Source organism: Schistocerca piceifrons, chromosome 5 (genome assembly GCF_021461385.2).
Source record: "Schistocerca piceifrons isolate TAMUIC-IGC-003096 chromosome 5, iqSchPice1.1, whole genome shotgun sequence".
Lineage (NCBI taxonomy): Eukaryota > Metazoa > Arthropoda > Insecta > Orthoptera > Acrididae > Schistocerca > Schistocerca piceifrons.
This window is the reverse complement of record NC_060142.1, coordinates 115,841,552-115,868,044: the sequence shown is the minus strand read 5'-3', so window position 1 is coordinate 115,868,044 and position 26,493 is coordinate 115,841,552. Positions and strand designations below refer to the sequence as shown.

Here is a 26,493-nt window from a genome sequence, read left to right as displayed (position 1 = left end):
TAGATTTTGCCTTATTGTCTACAAGGGTTCAGAGTTAGTTATATATTTTGGTGGAAAGATCCCATCCAACATAAATTGAGAAACTGCAAATACCTGTCAAATAAAAATAATTGAAAACCTATCTAATTAATGACATCATCTACAAATTATGAGTGAATGACTGAATGTTTAGTTTTGGTCAAAAGTATGTAGGCCTATTCATTACTATGAGAGAATTTGTCCAAGTTAATGAAGCAGTTGTAATGGTCTGAGTGCCGGTAAATCTCTGTTCTGTATAAAATCATGTCTGGCTACATGTGGCAGATTTGTTATTTACATTGTCTGTTTCGCATTACTGCATATTTTACAAACTAAACTAAACATTTTTTGCCTTGTTTCACGAAACTTTATTTTCGTATGGCCAAGTTTTCAGGCTGTAAGTCTCTTTTCCAGTACACTGTGAAACAAGGCAAGAAGTGTTTAATTTATACAATATACAGTGTTTCATGTAGAACTTTCAGTTGAATCAGTTAAAATTATTACTATATTTCTTTAAGGCATTCATGTTATGTATCAGTTGTCCCACAACTGCTATATGTAATGAACAATTTTCTTGTTTTTGTTTTGCAGTCTCCCTCAGCAGAAGTTGTGCTAGTTGTGATGAAGAAGGGATCAGAGGGCGTATCAAGTCCATCATATGAGGAACCCTCATTTGGCCGTAAAATGGCTCCATTTAGAGTACTTGAACAGTTGAAAGAGAATAGTGTTGAAACAGTAGGTACAAGTGGTGGTAAGTGATCTTTCATACTGATGATATTAGTACAGTTATGAATATATAATTTGTAATGTCAGTTTGAAAACAAGGCTACAAAAGTTACTTGTATTAGCACGCATGATGCAGTAAATGAAAAGTTGAAGCATTCATCACACATTTCCAGCAATTCTAAGCTTACAAATGCTATTTTTTCTTTCTGTACTTGAGAGGTGAACACTACAGTTTCTTTTTAATTAAACTACCTACCCTCCACTGTCAATTAACCATCTTGTTTAAAATGTTGTACACAGTCTTTCATACTTCAGCTCAGTTCTCTTATCTGTGCACAGTTGCTGAACATGTAATTTAATTTTATCCATATTTTGCAGCTTCAAACCTGACTGTACTCAATACACAAGGTATGAATTAAAAAACCCCTTCAGTCACAACTTTTCGTGTTTTATTCAGTACATGATGCATTTTGGACCCTGTCGGTCCATCTTCAGGTGTAATTCGTCTTAATACATGCTTTATTTTTTCTATGGAATGAGATGAAATGCGTATTCCTGTCACTAAAAGGTTTGATGTTAGGTCACAAATTTTGTAAGTGAAATGAGGAAAATATGTGCAAAATAATGGAAATGATGAACAGTGTAAACTAACCAAATAATCCAAGAAAAACATTTTTAACGATTTAGTTAACAGCATACGTTTTTTCTCCATACTTTTCATCAAACATATCACTTATTCTGTATAAATTGTCAATTGTTTCGGCTGTGTAGCCATTGCTTACGGCAATGCTCTTTATTGTATATGTCAGTTGTTTCCTGCATATGTCACACCATGTACAAAAACATCTGTGAAGTGTTAACAAACATGTGTTTGCGAATGTGCCTCTTGAATGAAGTGATATGGAGGAAAAAATGTATGCTGTTAGCAAATCATTAAAAATGCTTTTCCTGGGTTACTTGGTTAGTTTACACTTTTCATCTTTACCACTATTTTGCACATATTTTCCACCTTTGACTTACGAAATTCGTAACCTAACATCAAACCTTTTTGTGACTGGAATATGCATTTAATTTCATTCAAGAGAAAAAAATAAAGCATATATTAAGACGAATTACACCTGAAGATGGACCCACAGGGTCCGAAATGCATCATGTACTGAACAAAACATGAAAATGTAATTATTTGAATTTTATTTACTTATTTATAGACATTTCTTGTGTTGGAAATATAATTGAAACAGCCTTTGGTATACTAGTAGGTAGATCTTTGGTGTACTTTTGTAAATAATTTTAACATTATGCAGCATTGTGTTGTGTTGACATCATGTAGGCTTATAATACCTGTGACGTAAAACAGCTCACATCAGCCATCTGAATACAAAACATTAACAGCTAATGATTAACAATGTAATTTATATTTGAGTTTCCTCATTCAAAACTTTTCATCTCTACTGTGGCTACTATGTCAAAACTTTTTGTGGTTAATTATGTGGAAATTAGAAGTGTCACTTACAAATGTGTGTATCCACCACAACTATTCCATCACAATATATCCTTCTACCTTTAATGAACAAGCAAAATCTAAGAAACCAATGTACATGCACTTTATTTTCATAAACAAATTTGAGTTCAACCACCTTTCAATGCAGTTAACACACAACTCAAGTTTTTCAGTCTTGGAATTTGTTGAGTTATTCAAATATTGTGATGAGCTAGTGAAACAGTGGGCATTAAATGCATTCTCTTGTAGATGCTGGTATTAATTACACTAATGTATGTAAATTCTCATTGCTTTATTAAGAAAATAAAACCACACATACAAACCACTGTTCTGCCTTGTCACTGGAAGCCAACTTAAGTGAGTAGGAGTACTGGGGGAGGAGGGGCTGCTGGGGCCATGTAAATGGTGTGAGGAGCTTAATGAGTGGCAGTCAGCCCTCAAACACAAAACTTTACCCCTGCCTATATTTTCCACTTTTTCTTTCCCTTGCTTTATTTTTTAATTTTTTTCAGAGTAATAATTTGTCTATTGTTAATATTCCATGTAAAAATTTGTGTTGAAGTACAATTTATTTGCCATTGCAGTATTGCTGGATGGTAATGAAGGTGGTCCCCCTGTGAATCTGGTACTGTGCAAAGATGGAGCAGGACTAGGTTTCAGTTTGGATGGTGGCAGAGACTCACCACTTGGAGACAGACCATTAACTGTGAAGAAAATATTCACAGGTAAACTTTCTTTATGTGCATGTCTCCACAAAATCATATCCTAAGTCCCAAGATTTTAAAGGATAAGGAATAAACAAGTGTGGTTGAAAAATACTAATTTTGAGATGTAAGCTCCTTCAGTTGTAAGGTATTTTGAAATACATAGTGGAACTCATTGCAAAATTTACTTGTCTTACAGATGCCGTCAAAAAATATTTCTAAGAAGGTTATACATGAAAATGATTGTATAATTTTGTCTTCCTGTAATACAACCAAATTAGCTGTGGAGCTAATATAACACACTGAAAAATCAGTTTTAAAACCAGATAAACTTGTTTCCACTTAAAGTGCTACTAGAATATGCATTGAAAGAAAAATGGGATCCCCCAACTTTACATGATTTCCTGGAGACAGACTGTGGTTATTAATGATGCAGTCCAGTGTGAATTTCATGATCATCATGGCCTGTACTCAAATTAAGATTATACCTGTATAAATAAATTGAGTGAGAGTGAATGTAATTGCTGCAGGCATGAACTATAGTAGTCTCTAGCTGCATAATAATCTTGCTTGTCATGAATGGAAAAGAAAGATATTCATGTTTCTATCAGCTTCTAGCACATGTAAAGTAACATTGACTTGTCCTGCCCAAAATAAAATTAAACAATGGGAACTCCAGGTAGAAATGTCAATAAGTAGGAAAAGATAGTTTGCTATACAGACAGGCACAAGTGAAAGAAACTTACACATACGCTTTCAGGCACAGTCTTTGTTGGAAAAAGCGAACCAAACACACACACACACACACACACACACACACACACACACACACACACACACGACCACCACAATTATTTGAGGAGAATAAAGAATATATTTTTAGGAACTAACAGCAGAGGTATTCAGAAATGAAAAATGAGAGGAACATCTGTTTTTCAGACTAAAGTTTCCTTCAACTAGCAGGAATGAAAAAAAAAGTTGAAGTGGAAATGGGTTTAAATAAAAATGTTGTTCAGAACCCCAGGTCACATGTACAACAGAGCAGCTTGAAGAGCAGCCAATAGTGAAGTCTTAAGAAGTTGAAAGGAAATGAAAGATGAAAAGTAGTAGTAGTAGTAGTAGTAGTAGTAGTAGAAGAAGAAGAAGAAGAAGAAGCAGAGGAATATGGATAAGACAGTTTGGAAATAATAGTGTAGGTTGTGAAGATTAGTTAGTTCCATGGCTCATTTTGCACGATAATCATTTCTACAGTTTCTATATACTATTTGTCTCTTAACTTCTATATTTACAAGTACACAATTGTTAAAATAAAGGAGGAAGTAACATGTTTATTCACGTGAGATTTAGTTCAAAAAATGTTCATCTCATTGGCCATACTGTTTGTTAGTTTAGAGGACAATAACGTTAAATGTGGCTGTGAAGGTATCAGTTGTAGATGACTGAGTCAGATTTGCATTGGTTTCATTGTGATGTAATTCTGCCTAGACGTCATTTAATTATAACTTTTGTATGCATGTATGATATTTCCATTTGAGTTTGTCACTCATTGGTCAGAGTGCTTATGGGTGACAGCACTACACCTTGTGGGCACTTTGCTAGATATATTTTTGTAGCCAGAGGAATACTGCATTTGAGTGGTTCAGTAATTTTTGTAGTATCTTTACATGTTGTATTTTTGAAACTGTTGTCTTTCAACCTGAGTAAATCTAATGCATTCTATATTTTCTATTTCTGACAGATATAATTCCTTATATTATTTAGTAATTGGTTCCAGTCAACTGTTATAGGTCATATTTTTAGATAAGGGATATGGATTTCTCTGGCCAAGAATATGTAGTCTGGTTAGAAAGTTCACACTCCGCATGTATGCCAGCTGTTACATGAGTTCAGGGTGCAGATGGTTGCAGCTTGTGGTTGTAAAGATGTCAGCTGACTGAAATCATTTCCAGAGTGGAATCATTAATTACATTCTTTTGTATAGATCCTAAAATCTGATATTACTTCCAGTTTCAAGCTCAGTGAAGGAGTTGGACCAGAGGCTTTACCATTTTTGTGGTGACATCCAAATGAGATTTTCTGCTAGGCTCGTGCACAGTGGCATCCTGTTGAACACGCTTTACAGAGTATACGTGGCATCAACCTGCAGGGTTTTAGACTGAAGAAATCTTTCCTATGGGCCTAATGAGAATCCTAGTGCTGTACTGGTCCTATTTCATTATTTTTTGTACAACATGGGACAAGTCTATGGGAAATGATATGATGAATACATGTCTTTTGATGCTTCTAATGGGTAGATATTTTATAGGACAGTAACTGTGGTCCCACTATAGTAACTTGAAAAATAATATTTTAAAATTGTATTGCCATATATATTTTCAACTTTTTTATATACTTTTTAAGAAGAAGCACCAGAAAGAGGTGAGTGTGTGTGTGTGTGTGTGTGTGTGTGTGTGTGTGTGTGTGTGTGTGTGTGTGTGTGTGTATTTCCTGTATGGATTTCTTCCTGAGGAACTCCTCTATAGCACAGAAGCAGTCTTCAGTTAATACATATATCAGTCTCCAATGAGTCGGTCAAACAAACCTTTGACCATTTGCACTGCTCTTCTGTGTATACACTCAATATCATATGTTATTCCCATTTGGTATGTGTCTCATATACAATGAAGTGCCGAAGAAACTGGTATAGGCATGTGTATTCAAATACAGAGAGATGTAAACAAGCAGAATATGGTGCTGCAGTCTGTGCTGCAGTATGGTGCTGCAGACATAAGACAACAAGAGTCTGGCACAGTTGTTAGATTGGTTACTGCTGCTACAATGGCAAGTTATCAAGATGTAAGTTAGTCTGAATGTGGTGTTATAGTCGGCATATGAGCAATGGGGCACAGCATCTCCGAGGTAGCGATGGAGTGGGCAGTTTCCTATACGATCATTTTATGAGTATACTGTGAATATCAGAAATCCAGTAAAATGTCAAATCTTTGACAGCGCTGTGGCTAGAAAAAGATCCTGCAAAAATATGACCAATGATGACTGAAGAGAATTCTTCAGTGTGGCAGAAGTGCAATCCTTCTGCAAATTGCTGCAGATTTCAATGCTGGGACATCAACAATACATGATCAATATGGCCTTCAGCTGAAGGCTGACTCATGTACCCTTGATGACGGCATGACACAAAGCTTTACACCTTGTCTGGGCCTGTCAACACTAACATTGGACTTATGATGACTGGAAACATGTTGCCTATTCGGATGAGTCTCATTTCAGATTGTATCGAGAGGACGGATGTGTACGGGTATGGAGACAGCCTCATGAATCCATGGACGCTGGATGTCCGCAAAGGACTGTTCAAGCTGGTGGAGGCTCTTTAATGATGTGAGCATGTGCAGTTGGAGTGATAGGGGACCCATGATACATCTAGATACGATTCTGACAAGTGACACGTACGTAAGCATCCTGTCTGATCACTTGCATCCATTCATGTCCATAGTGATTTTGATGGACTTGGGCAATTCCAGCAGGACAATATGACATGCCACATGTCCAGAATTGCTACAGAGTGGCTCCAGGTTCGCAGGAGAGGTTCTGTGAAGTTTGGAAGGTAGGAGACGAGGTACTGGCGGAAGTAAAGCTGTGAGGACGGGTCGTGAGTCGTGCTTGGGTAGCTCAGATGGTAGAGCACTTGCCCACGAAAGGCAAAGGTCCCGAGTCGAGCCTTAGTCCGGCACACAGTTTTAATCTGCCAGGAAGTTTCACATCAGTGCCCACTCCACTGCAGAGTGAAAATCTCGTTCTGGAAATTCTTCCAGGTGTGCTAGTTCTGCAAGGTTCACAGGAGAGCTTCTGTGAAGTTTGGAAGGTAGGAGGCAAGGTACTGGCGGAAGTAAAGCTGTGAGGACGGGTCGTGAGTTGTGCTTGGGTAGCTCAGATGGTAGAGCACTTGCCTGCAAAAGGCAAAGGTCTCAAGTTCAAGTCTCAGTCCGGCACACAGTTTTAATCTGCCAGGATGTTTCACATCAGCGCACACTCCGTTGCAGAATGAAAATCTCATTCTGATAAGTTGAAGCATTTCGGCTGTGAGACTTGTGATTGCACAACGTTATTCATTTTGTGTACTATGGAGAAGGCATATGTTTGTTTCGTTGCTACTACTGTACATTTATGTAAGCGTTGCACCATCTGCAACAGTTCAATTGTATCACAGTCATTAAAGATGTTAAATGACATATACTGTATGTGGCATGTACCATTGTGTAATTGATGTACAACGACATACGAATAGCATATATTTCTCTGTGCAACCCTTTGACAGCCATTAATTTTGTTTACTCTGGCAAGTTTTATCAGCATTTTGTTACTGTTATTTCCAATGCAGTACTGTTGAAAAGTTCAATAATGCACACACGAACAAACCGTGTCCATCTTTTTATTGTTAGTGACTGGACATCCATATGTTTCCCGGGCCACACTTTAATAACAGCATCACATCTCTATTACGAGCTATGTGCGGATCACCCTTACATTGCAGGAAGTGCAGTAGTGGCATGTTTCATTCGTTTCATGAGTCAACTTCGCATCCCAAGTTCTTGGGATGTAACTGACATATTGCAATGCAACCAGTGCCATTATTATTGTGATTCCTCATGTTAATGAATTTGTATTGAATAACAGAGGACGTCCATTAAAAAAAAAAAAAAAGTGAGTTTGTGTTGAAACCAATACTTGCACACCATTTAGATTGTCTCATAGTATTTACTTTTGTGAGCCCCTGCCATACAGTCATACCCGTGAAAGCTGTTTGTCAGTATCTATTGCTGTTGCAGAGATATCAGTGATAAAAAGTTTAGGTGGGACATGCTGTGTGTGTGTGTGTGTGTGTGTGTGTGTGTGTGTGTGTGTGTGTGTGTGTGTGTGTGTGTGTGTGTGTATTAAAGACAGAATAGTTTTTTGCACTAATATGGACCTAACACATTGTTTGGGGACATGTTGAACTTGATTTTGCTATTGTTGCCTCATGTGCATCTGAATGGTGGTGCGGTTTTGTAATTCCAACTTCAGTTGGAAACTCTCTGTATGATCATAGAAAAAAAAAACAGACATCAAATATTATTTCAGTTTATCAATAGGAAGGACATGTTTGCTTTTGACTCATTCTTTCAATTATAATAGTAAACAGACTTAACAAAGACGAAATATAAGTAAAAATGAAATTAACTATATATTACTAAACAAAAATGAAATTGTACAGGAGGAGTGATGGTCTGAGGTGGCATTTCTTTTCATATGACCCCTTTGGTTGTCATCTGCAGCACTCTTACAGCACAGCAGTCAGCAGTACATTGACAGTAGTGCCCTTCATGCCTTTTATTGTACTGACCCAACATTGTAGCCATACAGACGTAGTTGTGTGTGTGTATTCTTTAGTTAGTTCAAAAGGAGAACATAATTCAGAAGTTATCAATGTTTGTCTTGTTTATGTATCTGTTGATGACAAAATGCTTCAACTATATAGTCAGTTGTTACCTTAACTACTTCCATTATTTATATTCCACCAAGGACTTCCCATTACATTAATATATATTCTGTTCTGTTGATTTACATATTATGCTCAGTAGAAACACAATAGCATAATTGGAGAGGTTCAGATAACAAATTGTTTGTGAGGTCTACTTGAGCTCCATTTGCAATAGTCTTTCAGGGTTTTTGTCCTCCAACTATTAATGTCTGTTCTCTCAAGTCTTGTATATTGATGAAACACAGAGAATGTTGTAACAACTATATAGAGTCACATAGAGGTGCTTTCAGTGTTGGATAGGCTTAAAAAAATTAGATGTTTGACTTCAAATTTTTGTCTGTAATGCTACAGGTGGAGCAGCTGAAAAGCAGGGGCAGCTGAAAGCGGGAGATGAACTTCTGGCAGTGGCTGGCTCTGATGTCACCAACATGACTAGGATTGAAGCCTGGACACTCATGAAGAAGCTGCCAAGTGGTCCTGTCACTATTTCTATCAGGCCAAAAGCTGCAGTGTGACACTAATTAGAATGTAGGTTGTGCCAAAAGTGTGAAATTGGGATTCCTAAAATAAGACTGTGGAAATGATCACAACATAACGTATCATCTGCTGCTTCACAATGTTCAACGAGCAGCAGGTAGAAAAAAATGATTAATGAATGTGTATCAACGTCAGATGATTCAGTGGTTTGCTAAAGTTGTACTGTAAGTGTTGTATGTAATATAAGTGACAGTTAACTGTCACTGTAAAATGCAGACATTGAAAGAAACTTACATTTCATAGGGGAATGTGTGCAATGTGATGTATGCATCAACATAGTGTGTGTTTATTTTAACTACAGTATCTGAGTATCATACTACTAAATCCTGTAACTTTGTACGAAGGAATGGGAAAATTTATTTGGTGAATTAATCCAGCTATGTCTTCCAGATAGTGCTGTTAACCATAGTAAAGATGGTAGTGACAGTGAACTATCAACCAAGTGTTTTGCACTTACTGACCTGGAAGGCAACTGCACATAAAATTGTTATTGATAAATACATAGAAAAATATATATATTTTTAGGAGAAATGTTACTGTTAGCATGAATATTATTCATACTGTTAATACAATTGTGTTGTATGTAATAATTTATTGTTGTGTTATTTCTTCAGAATTTTATAGATACAGCTGCTTTAACTATGGCAGCTTCATCAATGTAGAAATGAAATATGTTAAAAGAATGTATATATTAAACATTTAACAGTGCTTTGTAGCTCATATTTTAATACTGTTTTCTTATATTTCCTAGGAATATCTGAAATATTAACCAATTGTGAGAATATTTGTCACATTGCAAGCATCACATACACTGATGTTATTTTTTTCAACAGGAACCCGACAATTGTAATGAGATCACACAAAATGTCTCATATTATGTTCAAAGAGCAATATGCAAGCCTCATTTTGTATCAACAAATGTCTATTCTGCCATGCCAGTTAGTCATACTGAGGAAATTTTATATCAGTAGAGTGACAAAGAAATGTTTTGAAAGTTTTTTGAAATTATGTCATCTACAGTTTGAAACTTCCAAGCAGATATAGATGTAGATATGTGTGACAGGTCTGATTCTCGAACCTATGTGTTTATTCAGTACAAATTATTCTCTCCACAAAAAAAAAACACTCCACTGAAAAATTTTTCTCCATAAAAACACATCTGCACACTATCTGAGTACTGCTGTTTAGGTGTGACATACTGTAATTTTTTGTATATATGGAAGGGCTGTCAACAATGTTTTGACAGAATGTAAGCAAATGTAACATTAATATTGATGTTCGTGGTGCTATTGACACTATAATTCCTGTATTGTGCCATTAATATAAAATTGTTGCTATTTTTAACACTAGGTGCATTTTGTAAAAAGTCAGTATTCTGTGATACTGAGAGGAAGAGTTTTGTAATGATCAAATGTTCCAGAGCAGCTTTTACAAAAAAAAAAGGAGCACTGTTATTTTATTGAACATAATCTGCATTGAAATTTGTTCAGTCCATAATCATGCCTGTGGTATTAAGTCGGTATCTAAGGCAGATAATATTTGTTTCAGAATAGGTTGTAGTGAGTTTTATACTTATTCATTGAGAGTATGAGACAGTAAACAGTAAATTTTAAAACTGTGTTTATGGTATTTTCCCTTTTAACAACTTGAAACACATTATATCTGTCTAAAAATAATTCTTCCAGAAAGTAGAGAGTAAAATGGGCAGTGCTATTGATTTGATTTGATTTGAATGGATTTGATAAAGCTGATATATTGTGACTGGTTGAATTGCTAAATGCTATATCACAATAGCAGTTGTTACTTTTTAAGAATTTATGCTCTGAATTTATGTTGTAATATACTTGTGCAGATTTTCATTGAAATAAAGACCAGTAAGTGGTTTCTATACATTTTTCTGTTCATTTTATACAACTCTCAAATATACATGGTGATTTTCTCCAGCTGCCAGAACCTACGTGTGATTTTGTCCGACATGAGCAGCAATCTGCTGGGATGGGTGGTGGTGGCAATGATGTGCAATGGACGGGAGAGGGGGACAGGTAACTGGGCATGGGGGAGGGGAGGGGGGAGGGGTTATTCTAGTACAGAAGGCGTGTGTACCGTAGTGGGAGTCATAGAAAGGTGGATGATGGACTAGCGAAGGTTGAGGCCAGGAGGGTTACAGGAATGAAGGATGTGTTGCAGGGAAAGTTCCCACCTGCACAGTTCAGTTATGTTGTTATTGGTGGGAATAACCCAGATGGCACAACTGTGAAACAGTCATTAAAGTGAAGCACATCATGTTGAGTGGCAAGTTCAGTGAATAGGTGGTATAGTTGACTGTTGGCCACAGTTTGGTGGTGGTTTTTCATATGGACAGATAACTTGTAGGTAATCATGCTTGCACAGAATACAGCATACAGACACACATTCTAACACAAAAAAAGAGCAGTACACCCCAAAGGAATTATCTGAAAGGGATGTAAATCAGTAGATGTAAGTACATGTACAGACAAACAAATGATTACATTTTCAGAAGAACTCAATAATTTACTCAAAAGAAAGAGCTTCACAAATTGAACAAGCCAGAAATGCATTGGTCCATTTCCGGACCTTATGCAAGCAGTTATTCAGCTTGACATTGATTGACAGAGTTGTTGGACATTCTCCTGAGGGATATCATGTCAGATTATGTCCAATTGGTGCATTTGATTGTCAAAATCCTGATCTGGTTCAAGGGTCCTGCCCATAATGATGCAAATAGTTTTAATTCTGGAGAGATGTGGTGAGCTTGCTGTCTGAGATAGGGTTTGGCAAGTATAAAAACAAGTAGTAGAAACTCTGTGTGCTGGGATGTAAGCCCTGGATGGCTTGCTGTGAAGGGCAACAAAATAAGGCGCAGAATATCATTGATAGATTGCTGTGCTGTAAGGGTGCTGCTGACAACCATAGGGGCCCTGCTATGAAAAGAAATCTCCCAACCATCATTCCTGGTTGTTGGGCCATATGGCAGGTACAGTCAGGTTGAAATCCAAGTGCTTCCTGGGGCATCTCCAGACACATCTTTGGCCTGAAATCTCATTGACTGTAGAAGAATTGTTTTCACTGATGAGTCCCACTTCAAACTAAGCTCCAATGACCAACAGGGGTGTGTCTAGAGATGCCCAGGATAGCAGTGGGATAGAAACCTGGCTGTAGTCTGCCATATGATCCAACAACAAGGAATGATGGAGTGATGGACAGGAGGGAGATTTCTCTTCTTAGAAAACCCTTTGGTTGTCATCCACAGCACCCTTACAGAAAAGCAGTCAACAGTATGTCGACAATATTTGAAACACCATTTTAATGCTCTTCATGGCAAGCCATGAGAGAGAGAGAGAGACAGAGAGTGAGAGTGTAAGCTCAGGATGGCTTGCCATGATGGGCATTAAAATGGGGTGTAGAATATCGTTGACATACTGCTAACTGATACACCGTAAAGGTGCTGCAGATGACAACCAAAGAGGTCCTTCTAAGAAAAGAGATGGCACCCCAGTCCATCACTCCTCACTGTTAGGTCCCATGGTAGGTGACAGTCAGGCTGCTATCCCACCACTGTCTGGGCCATCTCCAGACATGTCTCTGTTGGTCACTGGGGCTCAATTTGAAGCAGGACTCATTAGTGAAGACAATTCTACTCTGTTCAATGAGATTCTAGATCAAAGGTGTATCTGGAGACAGAGAGAAAGGGAAAGAGAATGAGTATATGCATGCGTCTGGGATTCATCAGATTGATTTCACACAGAAGCAGCAGGCTTCACGAGTATCAGCACTGTGGGCTTTATAACCTCCTAAATCTAACTCCAAGAGTGGGCTACCCTGCATACCAAGCATATTGTATGGGAACAGAACTGTTGTGTCATATCAACCTACTTTTGAGGCAGTCTGCATGTCAGTGGCAAGAAAGAGTTTTCCAGGCCCCGATATGTAGGCTGCCCAGTATGACAGGCGTTTTGTGTTGGACCACGATGTGAGCCTCACACCCCCTGTGCATGGACATCCACAACTTCCTTAATGCATTTTCTGCAATAGAAACTCTTGCCCTTCAACAATGGAACAGCATTCCCAGCATCATCTGAGGAAGTTGCCCCAGCTACTCCCGTCCTCTGCCTCCATGGGATTACCTGTAGCCTACCACTCTGGTCCTGCCCTGCCCCCCCCCCCCACTCCCCACAACCCTCCCCTCCTCCCACACAAGATCCCTCATAGCTTCCCAACCATACCTTGCAGACTTCTTCTATATACCTTCCACATCCCTGAAAACTCGTTCCACTCTCCATGAAACACACTCTTCCTGAATGTCTATCCTGTAACACTATTGCTAACCTTTGTGCCAAAACTCTGAATTCTGCAGAAGTCTCAATACTTTCTAAAGGGTTCACCTTTCGCCCTAAACCTAAGTTAAACCATCCAGGACTTATAGAAGTACCATCTTTCCCTTACTCATTCTTACTCTGCAGTGGCAACATTTCTTGCCACATGCTCCTCCAAAAACAGCCAACCTAACCCCTCATTTCAAACAGTTCCAACTTCCCTTCAACCATGAGCCAGTGGATGTTGGTGGAATGGGATGAGGCTCCTTGGAACACACAGTTATTTGTAATCTGAAATCCAAGTCACATTTTATCGTCCTTCCCACAGACAAAGGCTCCACCACAATGATAATGAACCGTAGCAACTTTGCATACAAATCTTATGACCATGATCCCATCCCATGAGACCAGCAGCTCCTCAAGGCCTTAGGTCCATCTCAAAACCTGACACCTGAATCTGTTCCCCTCCCCACACCAGCAAACCCCCTGCACTCATACCTTTTACATATTCCCCAAACTTCACAAATCCAACGTCACTGGTCTCCCTCCTGATCGTCCCATTGTGTCTTGGTCCAAGGTACCCTTAGAATAAGCTATTGTCCATAATCTTCCATCCCACAGTCAAGACACCACTCACTTCTTTCACTGTGTTTCCGTAGTTCCTGTCACTTTATCACCAGACTCCTTGTTCACCCCTGTGAATGTGATGTCCTCATACACCGATATCCCCCTGGCCTGTAGCCTTGTGACCATGGAACGCTACCATTCCGAGTGTCCTCCTGATACCAAACCCACCACCTCTTTCCAATTCTCCTAGCCAACAACATCCTGATGTGCAATTATTTAACTTTCAAAGGCAAACCTATAAACAATCCATATTACTTGTACAGGTACCCACATGGCCTCATCTTGTGGAAACTTATTTCTGTGCTGTCTGGAGGAATTACTCTCATCTTGTCAACACTTACAATGGTTTTGTTTCATTGACGAAATTTTCAGGGTCTGAACTCATGGCAGGGACAAACTTTTCTCCATAGCCTCAAAATTCACTCCCAAATGCACTCCACCTGGTTCTTCTCAACTCAACTCTAGATGTCTATCTCCACCTCTTATATGGATTCATAAATACATTTGTTCCAATCCCTCAATTTTGATAGTTATCACCCATGTCAAAAAGACTCTCTCTTACAGTCATGTCCCCCATGGATGCCACAAACTGCAAAAGAAAGCAGGAGTTGTCAAAATATACTGAAAGTCTTACCAAAATCTTTAATGACTGACAGTATCCTTCCTAGCTCATCCATACATAGATCTACTGTGCCATCCCCTTCTCTGAGACCAGTAAACCTGTTAACCAGTCACTGAACAATACTCCTCTTATTGCCTAGTGTCACCTTGGCTTTGAAATGCTCAACCAGATCCTTTACCAGAGCTTCTACTACCTCATGCCGTCCCTGAAATGAGGAATATCCCATCCACAATCTTACCCATATCACATAAAGTTGTGTTCCACCTCCTACTACAGATGGGCAGTGTGCTCCTGAATTGATTCAAAGAGCCAGAGCTTTCTAAGGAGTGGATGATGGACGATTTGGAAAAATGAATGGTAGCTCATCTGATTTCAATATGCATCTCTGGTGACTCTAATGAGCTCGTTGAAAATTGTGTGCTAGGCAGTTGCAACGGTGTCCCACCCTATATCCTTCAGAAAATGTTGTCCAAGCTACAAAAATGTGTCATAGACCATGTGCACTTGTGGATTTGCATACCTTACTAGTACATGAAGCTTTCCTCACCCATGAAAACAGAAAATAATGAAAGCTCCATATATTTTTTTCAGTTTATTGGATGTTGATCAATACCCATTCAGCCATTTCAATAGTAATACTAATTATGACAATATGAAAGTAAGCATAACACAACACCCAATCTCTGAGTGGAAAAAAAAATCTTTGACCAACTGGGAATCAAACCGGGGCACCTGCACTTCACAATCCACTGCTTTGACCGTGCAGCTACCACGGCAAATGAGACACAAGCACTTCAGTATGATACATCAAGGCAAAAAACACTACCATCATTATGTTTCCACACTGGATTTCAAAATAATATCTCAGATTTCAGAAGCTCAATAAATATTTCCATACTTTTGAATGATTTGTTACTTCTTATCCTTTGACTTAGTATCACACTCAGAAAGTGCTGCCAGTGATCATAGAAGGTGTGGTCTTCAGCCATGGTGCGGTTGTAGTGTATCGCAAAGTGATCCAGGCATAACCCCTCTCCCAACAACTCAGGCTCCCCACAATTATCAACAATCAGACCGTAGGCCATCTCCCTAGCTCACTGCTCCCCACCACCCTCAGAGATCAGATTGCAAAGTACTAGTCCCCACCACTCTTATGGATCGGATTGCAAACTAGCTCACTGCTCCCTGCTGCTCTCGCAGATGAGACCACCCAGCGAGTTGATGTGTCACTCTGTTCTCTGCACTCTTGGCACACTGATGCAGTTTGAAACTTGCTTTCTTGACTGAGAATCTCTTCATCCGTGTTCAGCTCTTTATTCTTTATATCGTTACTTGATTTGTTTTAGTTGTCGTCATCTTGTGTTGCTCTTCTGTTTCCTTGTTGTGGGAGTGTTCTGCCTAAGTGTACTATTATGTCTTCTTCTATGTCTGTCGCATTTATAGTTGCTGTTGTTGGTTTGTTTTTAATTACTTTAGGTGGACAGGATATTAAATATAATTGTATGTATAAAGCAATTATTTTAACATACATGATAGTCCATAGTACATGTATAAAGGTTGTCTCAGGAGATATGATCAATATTCAGAGATGTGACAGGAATGATCATTTGAAGCTAAGAACTAAATATGGGCATATGCCCTATTCCAATTGGTTTCTGAGCTGGAAAATATTCAAGGTTACTTTTATATCTATAAACAAAGATGATGTGACTTACCAAACGAAAGCGCTGGCAGGTCGATAGACACACAAACAAACACAAACATACACACAAAATTCAAGCTAAGCTTTCGCAACCAACGGTTGCTTCATCAGGAAAGAGGGAAGGAGAGGGAAAGACGAAAGGATGTGGGTTTTAAGGGAGAGGGTAAGGGGTCATTCCAATCCTGGGAGCGGAAAGACTTACCTTAGGTGGAAAAAAGGACAGGTATACACTCGCACGCACACACACATATCCATCCGTACATACACAGACACAAGTAGACAATTTGCCTCTAGTAGTATGGAGATGAACTAAAAAAGGATTAACAATGCAGGTTGCATCCCTCCTAGCTTATGTACGCTGTTTTTTTTTTCTTTTAATTTTCTTATCTCAGTTTTCTGGGCGTGCTATGTAATTATTTTGGCTAGCATTATAATAACATAATTTAAACACGGCTATAGCACACTGCAATACAGCAGTGACAACCTATTATTCAGGAATATTTGTAGTCCAATTTAGCTGCAACAATTTTATTTAGCTTCAGCTATTTAAGCTACAAGCTTGTTTCGACTTACTGTCAGTTTCAAGTGTTGCGTCTGGTTTTTATGATGCACAAAACACCCTGGAGCTCTTATATGTTGATAGAAATCAATAAAAGTGTGTCAGTTTACAAGTCTATTCTTGACGTTTGCGTCTGACAGTCGCTGCTTCTATGATCTTTTCTTGAGCAGCAACTGTCAGGTGCAAACATCAGAAATAGACTTGCAAACTGACACACTTATAGTGATTTCTATCAACATATAAGAGCTCCAGGACGTTTTGTGCGTTACAAAAACTAGACGCAACACTTGAAACTGACAGTAAGTCGAAACAAGCTTGTAGTCTAAATAACTGTTATAAGCTAAATAAAAATTGTTGCATATAAATTGGACCACAAATGTTCCTGAATAATGTCATACTTTGACATCTTATAAGCTGTGGGGTCAAGGGAAGAAAAAAACTATTATTAAGAGAATAATCGGCAGTTAAAGAGGTTCAATTAAGAAATCTTTGTCACGGTGTTAATGAATGAAGAACTCTAAAATTTGTTACAACTATGTTTCAGGATTGTAATTTCTGAGTAATTGCCCAGGAAACGTGCACTACTGACCATTAATTTCTTAAAAAAGTTCCCACGTCTTACAACTGTAAATGCTTCAACACAAAAAAGAAGACATCAATATTAAGTACCAAAAATAGGAAACAGTGAAATGAAAACAAAACTTACTTTTTATTTGTTAAGCACACAATAAAAATTTCACTATGAGCAACAGTTTCACATGATTCACTACTGATATTGAAAGGGTACAGTACCGCCCGACATTGAAAATAGGTACAACATTCTTCGTTATTCTTGTCAGAACAACATATTTTTTGTAATAATAACTCAATTTCACTTAACACACCGAAGCCGGATACCAGTGTTGGAAAGAAGGACTTTATTTATTTAATTGATCACATGTGCACTCCCACAAAATAAATCCCTATATCCAATTTGGTGAGATCTGCGAAATGAACGAATGTATGGTCGTCTGCTAACTGCAGATAGTGAATCTTCAATATATGATCATCTTTGAGACGGTCCTTTGGTCACCTTTGGTGGAACCAAAGAGATGAAATTTGCCTGAGCTTTGAGCGCCTAAAATGTGGCTGACCAATACAGTAGCAAGGTGCTCCCCCACATTGACGGAGGTGCGAGATGACCTGAAGAACGGCCATGTTTCAGCACTCTGGCGCTGGATCTTGTGTTGGTAAGACCTGTCTTAGGTGTGCTCCATAAAGACAAAAGAGTGGAGACTATGGTATGCATGTGAAATACTTAAGAGTAATTTGGAATAATTATTTCTCTATTTCAGGAACTTTTGGGGGGGGGGGGGAGAATTAAATGACAGGCAGATAATATTAAGGGGATCGTAGTAATCTTCGGAAGTGACCAATGGTCACAATGAAATCACGTGTAGCAATAAGTTGAAATACTTCTGAGTGCTAAAGTTAAGCTGAATTACTGGTGTGTGTACTATAAATTGGAAATATTTAAGAAATGGCGTCTGCAGGACTTGAAATTAGAGACGAGTACTTCCATGTGGTAAGTACTGTGTGTGTCTCAATCTGTGTATGAAACGAAGGATACAGAGAAGTACTCGTCCATGGTATCAGTTGAGGACTCGCGCGTGTGACGAATATGTTCTTAATATTACTTTGCGTGTTATGTTTCCGTGTGACGCTAGATTCAAACTCGAATACTCCGAGAGAGAAGCAAGGTGAGTCAGCTGTCTATCCAGCAACGCCACTTGGCTTGCATTGCACAGGAAGACATGCATATATCCTCCAGAGTTCGTAGTAGGAAAGAAAAGTTATGAAGTGGGGCAGTGTCGTGTGAAACTGGGATGAATAATAATTGAAGTGGGAAAGCTGTAAGTGAAGTGATTCTAACGTTATGACTATTCTTTGTGATGTATTGTATGTTGCCAGTGTGATGTGTTTCATGTAATTTTAGTATGTGTGGTTTGCATGGGAGAGTAGCAAGATAGGTTCAGAGGCAATAGGTTATGCATGTTCCTTTTTGTACCGCTCGGTCTGGAGGAAATTTTCGTGATGATTGGTGTGAGATATAGCAAAAGATCCACCATCCTATCCAGAAAGTGCACTGTAGCGTTAGATAATTACGAGACCATAAGATAGAGAATCACCAATGTAATGCCATGCCCACTGGGTGGAGTTTCTCATGTGTAATTGTTGTATAAAATGTAATGGTATGTTTAGGTTATAGATTTTATCTGAATAAAATAGATAGTGAAAAGAAAAAGATTGGTGGCCTTGTTCTTCGAATAGTATGTTGTCATGATATCCAGAATTTATAATGTGTGCGCCATTCATATTCAGTGCAATGGCCACGTTCTGATCAAAGCCGTTGGGTAAGAAAGAAAATGTGGTATTGCCAGAACGTAGTGAACAATCAGAGTTGTGTAAATTACTAATAGTCAGATGTGAGTTATCAGTTTCCGTTGTGTAATATTCAAACAGGAGAATAATTTGTAGCTTAATTGTGTGTACTAGAGCTCATAATCAGTCGTTGATGTCACTCAATAAATAACAATAAATCAACTCACTTGGCACATCACTCATCTTGCAGGTGTGACTGCTTGATGCCACAGTATGAGTAAGGCATGTGGGTGCCTCTCAATATTAACAATTTCACATGGAACACCTGCCACATGTTTTGGAAACTCACCCCTGTTTAGCCTACGCCTAGTTTTATTCATATAATCTTCCTCGAAAAAAAGATCTTCACAAACAAAATAAGTAGCACAATTCAAATCAGGTCACAGTTTACAAACACTTTTCCGCTTCAGAAGCAATCCTTGAAGTAGTTTTGGAAACCTGTTGAAATGCTTGTTCCTAACTTTCTCCGTTGAACCTACGTAATATACAGATGAACAGTCAGGGAATTTACAGGAGCATTTCTACGTCAATTTGTTGTGTTGAATATTCTGAAAAACATAAAATTCTTCATCAAATAAAACTACTACTGACATATCAAAGTTATTTAAGTAAGCAAACAGAAATCACACAGCTTCATTCACGACAGAAGAGAATACATTTCATTTATAGGCTACGAGATTATTTACTGAAAATTAAACGTCTTCCCTTAGGATTAATTGCGGACATTTTTTCTGCAGGAAATCTCTTCAGTTCCACAGTGAACTTTATGAAATTTAAAGTAATAAACCTGTTTATGATGAAGATGAGTAGTATGTAAATATTAAACATATAGAAAGACGACTGTAACCGTGGACTTCAGTACAGAGCAAGACGACATAATATGCATAACCGCCATTGGACAGTTCTCACTGGTCAATTGCAGCTTCGTTTGACCCACAGCACCTCTAGTGGTCTGGAAGGAACTACCTGGCTCTTTTCCTCTTCTCCCATATAGCTTTCACCCCCGTGAGTACTACTACAGTGGGACTCACCTGAAGATAGCCAGAAGACTCTGCGCCGAAATATCGTCGCAGGACGTTACTGACATCTGGCAGTTCTCCCGTGTTTTTGTGGAACATTCACAATTACGTTGATATACCATATACACCACCTTAATACGTATAATTGTGTTACATAATTAGATTCTCTACAGTGGTGCTCAACTGACAGCGGACTGCCGCTTCAAAAACTAACTACCAATACATGATACCTGCTGATATAGTTGTTGTGACATGAAAAGCGTACATCAGAAATAGATGGGTAAATTAATAAAAAAAAGTATTAGAAGAAAGTTAAGATAATAGGAGCAAACACCTAAAAGGATAATTAATACGTCAGTAAATAGTGTGATTCATTTATGAGCTGATGGGAAGGAGGTGAACAATGGCGGAGGGGTGGGGTGCGGGGTGGGGGGAAGGCATATGGGATAGTCACAAACCAATCGTACTTCGTACAGATGAGAGCAATAACATACAGCACTGTCAAAAAAATGGCTCTGAGCACTATGGGACTTAACAGCTGTGGTCATCAGTCCCCTAGAACTTAGAACTACTTAAACCTAACTAACCTAAGGACATCACACATATCCATGCCCGAGGCAGGATTCGAACCTGCGACCGTAGCAGTCGCGCGGTTCCGGACTGCGCGCCTAGAACCGCGAGACCACCGCGGCCGGCACAGCACTGTCGAATCTAACATTATAGAAGAGAGAATCAGTGAAGATTCTTACAAAATGCACAAAAAAAAAACAGAACGCGGAGGAGGAGGGTATGTGTCAGACATTTGGAGGAGTCTCATTATTGTTTTGTAGCGCTACTTCTCTCTATATCTGTCGCCTCCCATCCTACCTTTCCAGTTTCTGAGCATTTCGTAATGACCCTTGCCTGATTCTTTATTCGGTAATGTTAAATTTTACAGTGCTGCACGTTATTTGGCTCTCATCGCTATGAATTACAGATTGGTTTATGATTGTCCCAATAATCTCATCGTACCCTCCGTCCTCCTTTCAGCGCTTCCCATCAGCTCTCAAATGAATCATATTATTTATTGATGTATTAGTTTTCCTTTTATTGTTTGCTCGTATTATCTTCACATTTTTTCTAATTCAGTTACTGTTGTGGTCTTCAGTCCGCAGGCTGGTTTGATCCAGCTCTCCACGCTACTCTATTCCGTGCAAGTACTTTCATCTCTGCGTAACTACTACACTCCACATACATTTGAACCTGCTTACTGTAGTCGTCCCTTTCCCCCTTTCCCTCTCACACACTGATGTTTGCCCCTCCTTCCCTGCTTGATGTCGCAGAATGTGTCCCACAACCGATCCCTTCTATTAGTCAAGTTACGGCACAAATTTTGTTGTCCCCAATTCCATTCAATACCTCGTTATTAATTACGCGATCTACCCATCTAATCTTCAGCATTCTTCTGTAGCAGCACATTTCAAAAGCTTCTATTCTCTTCTTGCCTGAACTGTTTATCGTCCACGTTTCACTTTCGTACAACGCTAGACTTCAGACAAATGGTTCAAATGGCTCTGAGCACTATGGGACTTAACACCTATGGTCATCAGTCCCCTAGAACGCAGAACTACTTAAACCGAACTAACCTAAGGACATCACACAACACCCAGCCATCACGAGCCAGAGAAAATCCCTGATCCCGCCGGGAATCGAACCCGGGAACCCGGGCGTGGGAAGCGAGAACGCTACCGCACGACCACGAGATGCGGGCACTTCAGACAAATGCCTTGAGCAAAGACTTTCTAACACTTCAATTTATAGCGCTCTTCTGCACCCAAGAGAGCCGAAGTGTTCGTTATTTCAAGAGGCAGTGAATCGAAGATTTATACTGCAAACAGGAAAAGGGGAAAAACATCATCCGCTAATACAGAACGCAGCCGAAATTGTGTGTTGAGTGATCTTGAAGGACGTTCATTGAAGAGAAATGCGACGAAAAATGAGGAGGAAGCTGCAAACATCACTGCAGAACTGAATGCCATACTCGCGAATCCTGTTAGCACCAAAAAGATACGAAAGGAGCTCCATAAATAGGGAACTGCAGGGGGAGCTGGAATTGCAAAACCACTCATCAGTAACGCAAATGTCCGTAACAGGAGAACGTGGTACCGAAGCCATAAAACTCGGACTGTGGAGCAATGGGAGAAAGTCGCTTGGTCGGATGACTCTTGTTCCACTGTCTCCAGCCGTTCACTGTTCATGTATTGTACCCTGATGCTACTGAACAAGTCCTTGAGAACGCTACATTTTTTTCGGCAGTGCGTGATGTTAAAATAAACATATGAGGGCTTAACTTTATTAAGTATAATATCAAATCTGACAACAACAAAACTCTAAGCGCGATATCTGATATTTCAAATAACCTTTTGGCCTACACCTATTTGCTGTTACCATACCGTCACCTATTGCGCCATTCATTTGTCAGAAAGACCAATGTGCTCACTGCTCAGCGGTAATGCCACATTTTAGGCGCTTTAAATGTAATAACGCATTGTAAAGGAAGTAACGAGTAACGAATACTTTGTAACGCAGATGTGTCTCATCTGTGCCAAGTACAGGCGGTACAAAATTTAGTCGTTACTTTGAAAGGTGGCTACACTGAGTCACAGCGCCAGAGATTGCGCCAAAGAGTATTATTCAGCCGCCTCCACTGGCAGTGCTTGTTGAGAAGTAGCAGTAGGCAGTGTTTGTTGATATGTGGTAGTGGAGAGTGCTTGTTCAGAAGTGGTGGTGGTTAGTGCTTTTGCTGAGAGGATGTTGATAGCTGTACTTTTTGAGGCCATGTCGTTTGCAGTTGTTTTGATGGGCTAGACAGCAGATGTTGTTCGAATGGAGATGTTGTAATGATCAGAGTGTATGTTTCGTCAATATATATGAAGGTAATAAATTTTTCTTTTTTATTATTTCAAATGTCCTAACTAACAATGTCTCTTGGTCACAGGTTCATTCAACAAAGCATCTGGCTTGTGTTCATGTATTAGATTGTAATTCTGGTTTTTATGTGCAATTATAGTATTTCTGTTTTTTTTATTACTTCAGTGTAAATGGTGCTTAAAATACCTTGTCTTATTGAGGAAGAACCGTGCCAGATGTGTACGTTGAATCACACTTCCACACACAGAACAGTTACACTTGTGTTTTGTTGTTTCGTAGCTTTTATAGTTGCTGGGGACTTAATTAATTGTGTTAACGGAAGTTTTCTTTCAATCTTTGTTGTTATTCTATGCAGTCAGATTGCGTACTAATACCAGTCAGGGCCAACCAGTTACGAGACTGCGTAACCGGACAGACAGCTACTAAAATTAAAATTATTTGCATTCTATATAATTAAGCCCCCATGCAACTTTTACTACCGTAGTGCGCTGTGCAGACGGGCAATCAAGTGATGGGGCTCTTTGTGTACCGGACGTAACCTGCAGCTATAGCTAAGAATCTGGTAAAGTTGTGCGCAGTTAACAGGCATATCCGATGTGAACACTTGGTCTCCCATGAAAACATACAGCACACTGTGGAGTATTAGAATCCTGGCCAAAATGCGAGAAACTGAAACTTTCCCAACAATTGTAACAACTATATTTTTTGTTAGCTGACTAACCGGTGGGCTAAAAACCAAATTTTCAGGGGCCTAAAACGTTTCTGGAAGGTCCTAGCTTCAGTTGTAGTTGTACTATTCAGGAGGGTGGCGCGTTTATCCGTTACCTTAGTAGCTTGAATGTATTTTTTTTGTGACCACACTAAACGATTTATTGGAACTGAAACAGTACTAAATGTTAAGTAATTGTACTAGCTTGTAATTAAAATATGGGTTACCCCTATTACTCAAATTTATTTTCTATTGTCAACAATTAAAGTTTTAATAAACTATTTTTTTTTCGTCTGTTATTTTCTATAGCAATTTTGAATCTGTGCCCAGCACTGCCCAGCCAATTCTGAAGTGTAGTCGTGATTGGCACAGTCTTGAGAGACAGATGTAAAAACAAAAAATTCCCGAAATTTCTGATACGAATTTATATGATTTTTAAAACACTATACCGTTTATGCGGGGTTTCTCGAGAAATTCAATTTGAAGCGCCCTTCGAGCTAACTATGTAACTCAAAACATCAATGATATGCATTTAATAAACTTTTTAATTGCTAATTATCAATTATTTAAGGAAAGAAATAGAAAATGAAGTATTTCACACAACCATAAAACAGTCAACATGAAAGAAATCATAAAAGCACTAAGATAGGGATATAATAAAACTGCTGGTGTACGAAGTTGAAGTGTCCATATTTACAGTCCTCAGTGCTGTGATCTGGCAGCCGCAAGCCGAAACGTTTCATTCTCAGCCGCCACTATGTGACTGTTGTAGCAATCATGGACCAGCAATTTTGTTGTGAATGTTTTATTTGTTATTTGTGAGTGTGAACTAAGGTAAGTTGCAGTTTCGTTATTGTTATTATAACGTTTATGTTGTATCATTTTGTTTCCATTCTTTTCATGCTGCAGAATGACAATTATAAGTTTTATTTTCGGTAATATGATTTCGGGTTTCGTTTCACTGGCCGTTCATTTTAGTTATGGGATACAAAAGGATAAAAATGTGTTTCAAGACTGTTGTCTAACAGGAAAACAAATGGTATCTCTTTTCGTTTTGAAATTTACAGTGCTGTTGTTCAAATGTTTTAAGTCTTAGGCACTACGTATGTTAGATCAAAGATATAAATTTACTGCCTAACTACAGGTCACATTCGTATCAAATTTCAGACACATAAAATGGAAAAAGAATTTACTAGAGGAGCATTGTATGGAATGATTAAGATATCATCTGCTAGATCAATCGATGAGAAATTGAAGAAAATATAGAGTCACTGAAGTAACAAGATGCCCAAATTCTGAGAGAAGCTCGTTAAAACGTTCGCTGAGTCATTTCAAATCTGAGTTTAAGAGAAGATGGATCTTAGCAAGGAACAAAGGGAAGAGATTTTTAGCAGTGAGTGTGAAGGTACCAAGATATTCTTTCACCTCCTCAGGTAGACCTCAAAAAGATTTCTGCAAGTTAACTGAAAGTAGCAAGCGGAGGAAAACTGAGGATCAAAGGCAATTTTCTTGTCATGAAGAGTTGAAATTTGCTGCCACTACGAGCTAGAGAGCTGCTGGAAGCCCTGATGTGGATTGCACAATTCAAAAAGTTACACAGACTCCAACAAGAGAGACAAAACTGAAGAACAAGATTTCAGTGTGTGAAGAAAAGAAGATAACCAAACTTACCCCTGAAGAAGCACTGGCCATTTTTACTACTGCAGAACTAACCAGAAAGCAGTATGCTATATACCCTTGCTACTCGGTCAAAAACGCGAAAAGACAATGTTATCCAACAGAAGACTCAATGTCACTGAAACTTTAGCTGAAATTAAATTCCAAGAATGATTAGATCATATTGTATTGAGGTTGTTCAAGTATTTGGAAGAAGTCATACAAGGTTCAGATTTAGAAGCAAAACACAGCTTCGAACTAATATCGAAATGGGGCTATGATGGCTCTCAGCAATCATAATTTAAGCAAAAATTTCAGAACATCAGCGACTGCAATGCAAATATTTTTCAGAGTTCTTGTGTACCTATTAAACTAGTTGCTAACATTAATGAAACTGAGAGAACCATACGGCAAAAACCAACCCCATCCTCCACAAGATTCTGTCGGCCAATACGCACTCATTTCATACATAAAATATCTGATGTAGCAAAGGAGGAGATTCAGTACATTGAGGAGCAAATCAACGTGTTGAACGAAACAGAAGTGCTAACTGCTGGAGGAGTTTTATGAATTAAAACATACAATGTTGCTGACAATTGTTGATGGAAAAGTGTCCAATGCTGCTACAAGCACAGCATCGAAAATGAGATGCTGTATCTGTGGTCTTTCGTCAAAAGATTTCAATAAACTAGAAAAAGCGTTCATAAAGACCCTGACACACTGAAGTTTGGTCTGTCAGTTCTGCACACAGATATTCGATTTTTTAAGTCAGTACTACACCTATCATACAAAATTCCGAGATGTCAGGCAAGAGGCGAAGAAGAGAAACGAATTGTAGTTGACTCAAAGAAAAAAATTCAAAGAATGTTCAGGGAAGAAATGGGACTACTTGTTGACGTTCCAAAGCCGAGATTAGGAAATACAAATGATGGG

General features: G+C 38.7%; 1 protein-coding gene across 1 annotated transcript in view; it reads left to right on the top strand.

The window, feature by feature from the left end:
* LOC124798779 (pro-interleukin-16-like) overlaps positions 1-10,180 on the top strand; it is a 62,676-nt gene extending 52,496 nt beyond the window's left edge. Inside the window, exons 11-13 of the mRNA XM_047262309.1 lie at positions 610-769; positions 2,830-2,970; positions 8,816-10,180. Coding sequence (XP_047118265.1) covers positions 610-769; positions 2,830-2,970; positions 8,816-8,979 — 465 coding nt within the window. The 3' untranslated portion in view covers positions 8,980-10,180. The remainder of the gene's footprint in view (positions 1-609; positions 770-2,829; positions 2,971-8,815) is intronic.
* Positions 10,181-26,493: the final 16,313 nt, after the last annotated feature.